The sequence below is a fragment of the Varroa jacobsoni genome, unplaced genomic scaffold (assembly GCF_002532875.2).
Source record: "Varroa jacobsoni isolate VJ856 unplaced genomic scaffold, vjacob_1.0 scaffold_367, whole genome shotgun sequence".
NCBI classification, from domain to species: domain Eukaryota; kingdom Metazoa; phylum Arthropoda; class Arachnida; order Mesostigmata; family Varroidae; genus Varroa; species Varroa jacobsoni.
The window spans coordinates 443,450-452,881 of NW_019213269.1; the positions used below are offsets into that span (position 1 = coordinate 443,450).

At 41.0% G+C, this 9,432-nt stretch overlaps 1 protein-coding gene across 1 annotated transcript in view; it reads left to right on the plus strand.

The window, feature by feature from the left end:
* The window catches only part of LOC111259764 (uncharacterized), a 185,051-nt gene that overhangs the window by 145,712 nt on the left and 29,907 nt on the right, over positions 1 to 9,432 (plus strand). Inside the window, exon 25 of the mRNA XM_086968008.1 lies at positions 7,160 to 7,282. Within this exon, the coding sequence (XP_086824134.1) occupies positions 7,160 to 7,282 (123 nt within the window). The remainder of the gene's footprint in view (positions 1 to 7,159; positions 7,283 to 9,432) is intronic.

Below are 9,432 nucleotides of genomic sequence, written 5' to 3' on the forward strand. Positions count from 1 at the left end.
GAATTATAACATAACGAGCCCTTTGACGATGTTCCTCGAGAAATTCATCAGCCGATAACATTATACATAGCGGAGCATTATGGCTGGACGTGGCGCTAGGATGCCCTATCCGATAACGACGACACTCTCGAAAACTTCCGTTGTAGGTATTTCAGGCTTTCCGCAAAAGTCTGACGTGGAGCTGAGATTGGTCGTTATACGACTGCGACACACTATTCCGTGCTACAACTATCAAAGGTGTCCAACTATTTTTATACTCGTTAAAATATCAAACGTTTTCTAATTACGTGAATTTTAACGGAGGCGAGGCAAATGATAGTCTGGCAAAGCAAGATTAATGTTTCATAGCGGGAAAAATAGAATAGCTTTTTTATTCATATATATACAAGTGTTAGGAATTACTATTACAAAGGTACCCTTTTTACTACATTTTTTGTTCATCCCTACGCCTCCGGAAATCGCTTTTTCAGGGGGCTAGCTAAATTAAACAATTACCTTCTGCCTACAAGGATACCTTTATTTTTATCTGCTAGATATCCTGCAAGACTAGTCAATTTCGCGTTACACAACATCATTTCGAGGGAAATTAGGTCTACTATGTAATGCTATAGAAATGTCAAAATTCTCTCACAACAAGCTAAGCCTGCGTGGTATTAGCTGAAGAAGTCTTCGATTAAGATGTATCGCAGTTTGATTTTAGAATAACCTAGTAATGATCAAAGCAGTAAGCAATATCATCTTTAAGCGATAAAACAAAGAAAAAAAAACGTTCTTCGAATGATTCGTTATTGTGAACCGAACAAGGAAACCTTATGCTTCTGCATTGGCAACTATTACCTGGGCGGTCGTACTCTTTTTGCTTAATATAATTAACCGTTTCAAATCAGTCGATACCTCTGCTCGATTAATGCCTGAGATTGTCGTTAAACTTTTGTTTGATCTCAGTCTCTTAGAGCCGATGCGGTGAACCTAATTTAAATTGGTGGTAATTTTTTTCTGAAACATTGCCAACCTGTCTTCGATTGGCATCCGTGAGCTTTGTGCGCATGTTCCCGTAATTTATCAATAGGAACACTGAGCAAAAACATGATGTCTGTAATATATCGTTCAAGTTTAGCGAAGCAGATAATAAGCAAGCACCTAATACATGCCGCAACTGGCTTTCAATAACCAAGGTAGATTGTCCCTTGGGGGCTGCTATTGTTCCTCATTATTTGTAAATGGCCATTGAACGAAGCTCGCCGGACCAGAAGCATTGAGGCATTGACCGATATACACATGAGCTATAGGTATATTAGAAGGTATTAATAGATTTAATTAAAAGAATTAGTTTCAAATAAGGTAAGAGGACCGAGAAAGTGTCCGAACAAGTTCATTGATTTCGCTTAAGAAAACCGTATCAAAACAGAACAGAAGTCTGACGCGATATACGCCTAAACTACGTGTCCTATATATACATATAGGACACGTACTACGTGTCCTATATATACATATAGGACACGTAGCTAACTGAGAAATATTACAGAAATAGATGTTGCACGAAGTTGTAAGGTAAGCTAAACCCAAAGATGATACGTAGAATATTATATAAGAGTGAAGTTATTTTGCTGTAGTTCTACAATAAGATACCTTGCCAGATTTATCCGAGAAACAGAAGGTTTTAATCTCTGGACAGTCTTGAGTCAATACATAAATACTCCATTTAAATTAAATTGTACAATCAACTATGGACATTTGAATCCGCGCCGTACCGGAAATGTGAACTTTGCCAAGTAGCTTAACCTCGCGAGGGCCGAGAAATCGATCAGATATTGTAAACTTTAGTAGTATTTGAAGTCTTTAAAAGATGAGTATTTGACATATATATTCCCAATAATACATTTCCATGGAATATCCGCATAGTTTGTAGATTTAATCTACTTTTATTCAAGGAAGCGTGCTTACGCTGCAAGGTGAACCTAAGGAAAAACAAGGAAGGTTCCATTCTGAACAATGGTAGCCCCCCTCCATACTAGCAAATATGTGCGATACGATTTTTGTCCCTCTAATTAAGATGTATATAGGCACGTTGTACGCCTTTTTTCTTTTTTTTTGAACCAACAAATGCTTTTCGAACAAACTGTGTAGCCATAGTTTGAACTGAACGACGCTAAATCTGAGCAGAGCAACAAATTTCCCATCAATTGCTCATATTATGTAGCAAAACTTCATATATGTTTATGCGAAGGAAGATAAAATTGAAAAGTCTGTAGTGTTATAGAAGCCTATCTGTTGATGGGTCGTAGCACCTTCGCCAGACATAGGCTTATTGGGTGGGAGCAGTGTCCAGAACCTCATGTTAACACCCAACAATTAACGATTTTTTTTTAAGAACAGAGTAAAGCCGCTATCCAATTGACGTAAAGTAGTTCTGGCCCATAGTTTTTCGAAATTGGTTCCACTTGGTCGAAAGAAAAGGAGAGTGGTCATGGGCAAGATTCAGTCAAGGTGATAGCGGCCATATTAGAAATTCTATATGTTAAGAAACGATAGTATAGAACAATGCAAACGCCTAGACAGGTATCTAAATCTGTTCCCTACTATTCAAATGGGTCGTTACAGACTAGCTTCTAAACGACGTGAGCAAACAGCGGCATTTCTTCTGTGTATTTTGGTGCAATTTTTCTTCGTTGGTCTACTATCCATCTATTTATCATGTTTAAGCTATTCAAATGCTCGCTCACCTGCGTAGTTGGTTCTAAATAAAATAAAGTATAGTTTGTGATGAGCTGATCGCAACGGGCTACGCCATGTGATGGTCCAGCGTTGACATCTACCAATGTTAAACCATGTAAAACTGTTAGACACAGTTTGATCGTTCGGGAATACAAAAGCGAACAATAGGAAATGTTACGAATGGATGTTTTGCCTCCAGATTGTTCAAGTCAAGCCTCTGCCTTGCTAGATTTTAAGAACAGCCTGGCACAGCCAAAAGACAATGGTAGTAAACCCTAACCTTGGGATGTACAGCTGGGCAGGGGCTAAACACAATATCATGTGTATTCCACGTATTGTGCGCTCGCTAGCAACAGTAAGCCACCTAAAAAAACTCTGTTTTTATCTATCATCATTTGGTATTACTCGCTCGATTCATTGTTACTAGGAGGTACAATGTTTTCATAGAGAAGGCTATGCTGCTTTCACAGAATGCATAAAATGGGGCATAAATGCCCCTATAAATGCGGGTGTGTGTGTGCACGTACCCACGTTGCGCCGGGGTATTCTTATCTTATTAATTGCATTCTATTGCTGCATCTCATTACTTTTCGTTGGGGCAAAGGATCTACTCGAATCGTTGCACTTTGCATAAGCCCGTTTTCTATTGGCGCCCTGCCTCCCACCCCCCTCAGTACAAAACCGCTCGGCGAGGTCCCGCTGTATTGCTCAAATCGAAAATGTAGGAAGAGCTATGACCTGCGTTGGTAGAAAACAATGACCGGCCGATCACTAAACTCTGGCCATAAGGACAATACGTTTGTGCAAAAGGTTCTCTTTAAGTTTATTGAATTATGCGATGCTTATGGCGTAGTCTTGTGGGTTAGAATTATTACTATCATATAATACATCGGGCGTAAAGGATCTGCGACCGATGCAAGCTCCGCCTGAATCAACGTCTATCTATCGTGTCTTCCTGTACAAGCAAATATTTATACGTAATATATGTATGTATATAAACAGAAAATAAATATGAATGCGTTGGTGGCAAGATTCGCTCGTCTGCATGATCCAGAGATATTTCCTCGATTAAGCCATCTTTAGCAATCTCTCCTCGAAATCGAACTCGGCTTTTCTAAATCTTCGTTGATTATTTATTCTTGCTCCTATAATAAATGTGCCTTTACAAACATAATTACGATTGTCGTTTTATCTAATAACAAGCACAGAACTTTAATGTTTAATTTGCTTTCAATTATCTATACAGTTATTCTGTAGTTACGAAGAAAAAAGTTTTCCGCCTTCTGCATACCGTGACCTATTTATTCCGATTAAAGAGCATACGATACAATCTTAAGAGCGCTCGCTTAGAACCCCCAAATGAAATAGCACTATTTGTTGATGTTCCTGTAGCAGACTCTTTATGAACTACCTACGGCTAGTACGGTTGATACATAGGATCCTCTCTATTTTCTCTAAGGGTTAACAGGGACGAGCCATAATTAGCCGTGGCGCTTTGAGACAAAAATGCTCGGTGCAAGTAAAACAAATGCAAGTTGATTAAACGGTCTGATTTAGGCAAGGGCAGCGGTGTCAAAGCAGGCTACCGCAGGCCAAGCAAACCGATTAGCACAGGAGCCAGCGACTAACCGTCTTGGCTTGGCAGCACCCTATTTACAAGGCACAAGGTGATAATATGGATGCCAATGGTTACGAGTATGTAGATAGAGCCAGTTAATCCATAACATGAAGGTTACTGACTTGGGGCCATCGGTTGTAACTTAAACACTCGTTACTCGGCCATGCAAACACTTTCAGAACAAACATCCGATGCTCAGCGTATTGAAGTTACTAGTATAACGATAAACATAGCCAAATTAATGACACCCTAAAAAAGTCGAATTCGATGAAAATGCGTAGAATGTGCAACTTAATGACTTATTAGTGCATCGCGGGTATCAGCGCAGAGAGGCCTAATTTGATTTTTCTATACATATATATATGGTGCATATGAATACTATATTTCAATCCTGTTCGCTATATAAGGACGAGGCGTTCTCTAATAAATCACATTTGTGGCGACAGCAGTACGTTGTTATTACAATTGATGTCAATGAGAGGAGAAAAGATCGTTCGAGCCAGGGGACTAATCAGTTGGAAGATGGACAAAGTGGTGCGCCATGCTGCAATGCTAAGATTCGTCATCGAGAATTTTACAGAACATCGAACTTGCCATTCCTAAATTACTCGATGATTGCGCGATGAAATAGGACTTTGAAAACAGGGCGTATGTTTACGGCTAGTGGCGTAAACGCGTGCTCAGGTTTGCTTGTGAAGTTATGTCAGATTTGAACCTCTGATAGCCAACACGGAGGCGGACACAGAACCCTTTTAAGGAAAGAGCTCCAACGTGAGTAGCAGCCGAATTTGACGCATTATCGTGGCACCTCATTGTGGATGCGGGGTTCCTGCTAGTGCCCGATCTGGAGTTCAGGGAGAAGTGGCGCATGTCGGGAACACGTACCAGGAGAAGCCTCATCTACTGTCATCTGAGGAACGTCGCTTGCACGTATGTTCCTGAATACATATTCGTTAACGGGCTTCTTCTTGGGATTCTGTCTTGAGCCCAGCCTGGAGGCACGTTGTACCATTCAGGGATTGACATATGTAGGAATTCAAAGACTGCAGCGAGTACAGGCGCTTCCATATCGGCTCCGACATATGCCCAAATCGGGCAGATGGTGGCTCGGTGTGACGGTTGCAGAACTAGGTGCCAAACGCGTATCCCGACGTCCGTTCCTATGGAAGGAAACCTGCAGTGGGAGCGGGTCAACAAATGTTGTCTCAGCCATTAAGGGGATTATAAAAAGCACACCTTAAGGAAAAACTGGCACTGGCCTATAGAGCAGATTTTTGAGACTGCTGCGAGGCTACAAATATTTTTTTCTGCTAGACCACAAATTTATTGATCCGAACTGGGAGGCAGGATGAAATAGAGCTGAACCGAGCTATAGGATCACTTGACGCATTTGACAAAAAGGATAGGTTGTGCCAGAGAGCGTGCAGGGAAATTTCTGCAAAGTAAGAACCTTGAGCTTGTGCGAATATATTTTATTGTAAGACCTTCCATATTTTAGGTTGTAGAAGCATTCAAGGCAATAAATTTGACATATATCAGGAATGTGACTTTATATTAAACAGAGTTAGTTTTTCTTTAATTTGTTACTATTAACAGTAATGTTAACTAAAAAGCGGACCTTTAAATGGAGAACGTCAGCTCCTAGATTGGAAACTGGTGGCTGAGCATTACCGCACGTAACAATACTGTATACATAGCTCATTGCTTCACGAAAAATTCACCCTAAAATAGCCCCTGAAATATTCAAAGCGAACAAAATGAATTGGAAATTCGCTGATTCCAATTTTGCAAGTACAACACAAGGATACAACAGAAATTAAGACTTACGGGGTAAAGCATGGGAGCACGAACAGAACGCCCCATGGTTCAATTAGAGACGGCGTTTCTAACCCACACTATATCTGGTAATGTAAACGACCTACCTGGGTTACAGCAACCGACATCAGATATGTCACATGTTTGGAAACTGGATAGGTAGGCTGTGCGGCTATTTTAATATACGGCAACGCTTATCTGACCTCAATCAGATGTAGCATCACATTCGATATGTAGTCGATGAAGTCAGCGCTTTCGTCTCCACTACCCCCGCTGGAACCTAAATCTATCGTGTTCTAGGATTTACAATTGATAGCACGGTTCATGTCGATGCGATAAAGACAGCGAAATAATAATAAACTGAAGTGGCATAATATTACCGACATCTCCTTTAGAATAATACTACCAGTGCGTGGAACTCGTTGAGCTACGTAGAGTACATTAAGAGCTTTCTCATCTCTTCATAGGAAGTAGGTGGCTTGTCGAAGCTATTGTCCTTTAGGATCCCTGCAACGGTGCTATTATTATCTGGAGCTTTTTTTTTTGAACTTCGTTCACCCTACTCTGTCAATATGTATCGTTGATTAGTGTTGCACTCGGCCTAACTCACAGGTTAGCTTAAGACTTTTCTAATAGCGGCGGAACGTGTGCACCCCCGCCCCCCAACAATAAGAGATAACGTGTGCCGTCGTTTCTAACAGAAAGTCAAATTGGATAATTTCAGTGCCTCTTTTCATACATATACCTCATAAATTAATAGAACAATTAAATTCATAAGATCCCACGCTAACTGCGATCTGGATGATTACTGTGTTTTAGACTAATGATATTGGGAAAGCGTCGCATATTCCTAGTGAGGATCAAACCGCGCAGGTACCCCTACCAATAGTGTCAAGTTTTTGTATTCATACTTATATAGTGTGAAAACCTTATCAATGAAATATTTATATCTTAATGTATGCTCAAACAATATGTGGTTAGGCTTTATATCGGTACCAATTTCCATTGCAGCTGATGCAGAACATCGCAAATGTGGTGCAATTCCCTCGAAGCATCATCCAACCTTCAACGCATCGTTTATTTGGAGAAGGTGCACCTTGACAGGAGGATACGTTTGCCAAAAAAATCCTGTTGGTAAGCGCACACACGAGTCAGTGAGGACAATTATATACATAATATATTCTGTCGTGATTGTACATAGCGGTAAGAATCAATACGAAGGCCTTGTTAGGTCTAGTTTCGTCGGACAGGCAAGCTTCGGGAATTCTGGAGCCTGATGCTTGCACCATAGAGTTCGAATACGGTAGGACATGATCTTAATTTAAATCCATTCGTTTCTTGTGACGTTTTTCGGCAGAATTCGCCATCAAAGATGAATACATAACACGTATCATTTGATTAAACGATCGGATCAAAGTTCAAATAAATGGGATCCATTGTGATTGCCAAACATAAAGCCTTAACCGGGATTGTGTCCTGCTCTTGTGCATACGATTAGAGACCAGTGTAAAAATATATTAATGCGTCTGCGCCCGTGCATTGGGTGTCGTCAAACGGGATGCTTGTTAATCATAGTTGTTGATCGATGAGCGCACGGTAATTTATGAGCAATTAATTAACTTCTATTAATCAAAAGTTATCCCTAAACTTTAACAACTTAATCAGAGAAATAGACATACAGAAAAGATTGTTGAAAAAATCACTTGGGGTTTTGAGCAGAAACGTGTGACATCATTTAGTCTCTATCTGAAAACGCGTTGATACTTTTGTAACGTATACACACAAACGTTAATTTATTTCACTGTCGAAAACTTCTAAACTAATTTGTGGGCCCTAAGCAGTTTTACCTAAAAGATACCACGTGACGTTTGTCGATGGCAGGGGTTGATGCCTCTATGGCCAGCGACGGTAGGTTGCTGATGTTACTCCTATAGGCTACAAATGCATGGACTGAAGGAGAGTACGAGAGTATGGCTGGCTGGCTGGCTGACTGTCACAATACCAAAAGATACGATAGCTTTCGTTTTTCCTACAACGAAAAATAAAAACGCGAATTCTAGTTCGCTAATCAGTATGCCACAGGCGCATCCCTTACAGAAGGAGGAAAAAGGCGGTGCAACTGTGAAGTATTCTAGCAACGTCATCCTATTTCAAATAAGTTGATCTACGTGCAAGGTACATTCTGTTCAGCGCGAACGGGTCGTTTTTATTTTTTTCATCTTTTTATTTTTATGGCATCTCGTTAGTTATCGTAACGTAGTAAACTGTTAATTTCTAGCGGGCGCTAGAACGATTAACGGCCACATTCGATAAATTAGTTCACGAAACCTACCCAGGACACTCTACTGGAAAGTATAGGTTGTCTAATCTAATGGCGCTAACTTTTAGAATGATAAAACCGATCACTGAATAACTGTATGACCACCTAGTGATAGTTTTAACATTGTCAATTAGCGTACGTAAAATCATGTTACGTCGGCTTCAAGTGGGCCAGCCTCGATTCATCATATTACGGGATTTCCAAAGGGTACAACACAACTAGGCGACACATGACCGTTAGCAACGCGTCATAGACGTGCGAATTCCCTGTAATGATATGGGTCTTCGGATCTGGATGATCCGATAGCGACGGGCGAAACAACATTTGTACTGCAATGATGAGTCATCTCGAAGAACAGGTTGGGTTTTCTCATCATAGCCAGAGTGAGATCCCTGCTACAGTTTCCTATGCGCGCGTAACAATCCGTCGTTGTCAAGATTGTCAGCCTCTGTTCCTTGCAGCCATCATTTCATCTGCGAAGTATCGCCTCTGTGGTTATTCAATGTGTGGGGGGCTCGACATTGCCCACCGGGGTCTGCCAACGGTAACGAAATAGCAGACGTTGCTCATAATACGGATGGCATTTCCGTAGCTAGTGGCTTGCGTTAAATTGAAGGCCGACGACGCCGGTACGATGGGCGCCGTAGTGACTCCAGTTCGGATGCTAAGAGCCTTTTATCGCAAAATAGCTGATGCTGGCCGCCCGGCAGATAACGACAGACGTTGAATCTTCAGTCACAAACGAAAATCCTTCTTCCGACTAGGTAGCTTCTCGACGCACCAATAATACGTCATTGTTGTCGAATTAGTATAGTGGTCCACTCGTTCGATTGGCTTCTTGAGCTGATCAGTGACGAAAACGTGACATCGGCGCGGCAGTTAGCTCAGCGTGGAAACATTCAACGATGCCGACCTAGGCTTGATCATTACTAACTAATACGAACTAGATTCGTCTATATATATA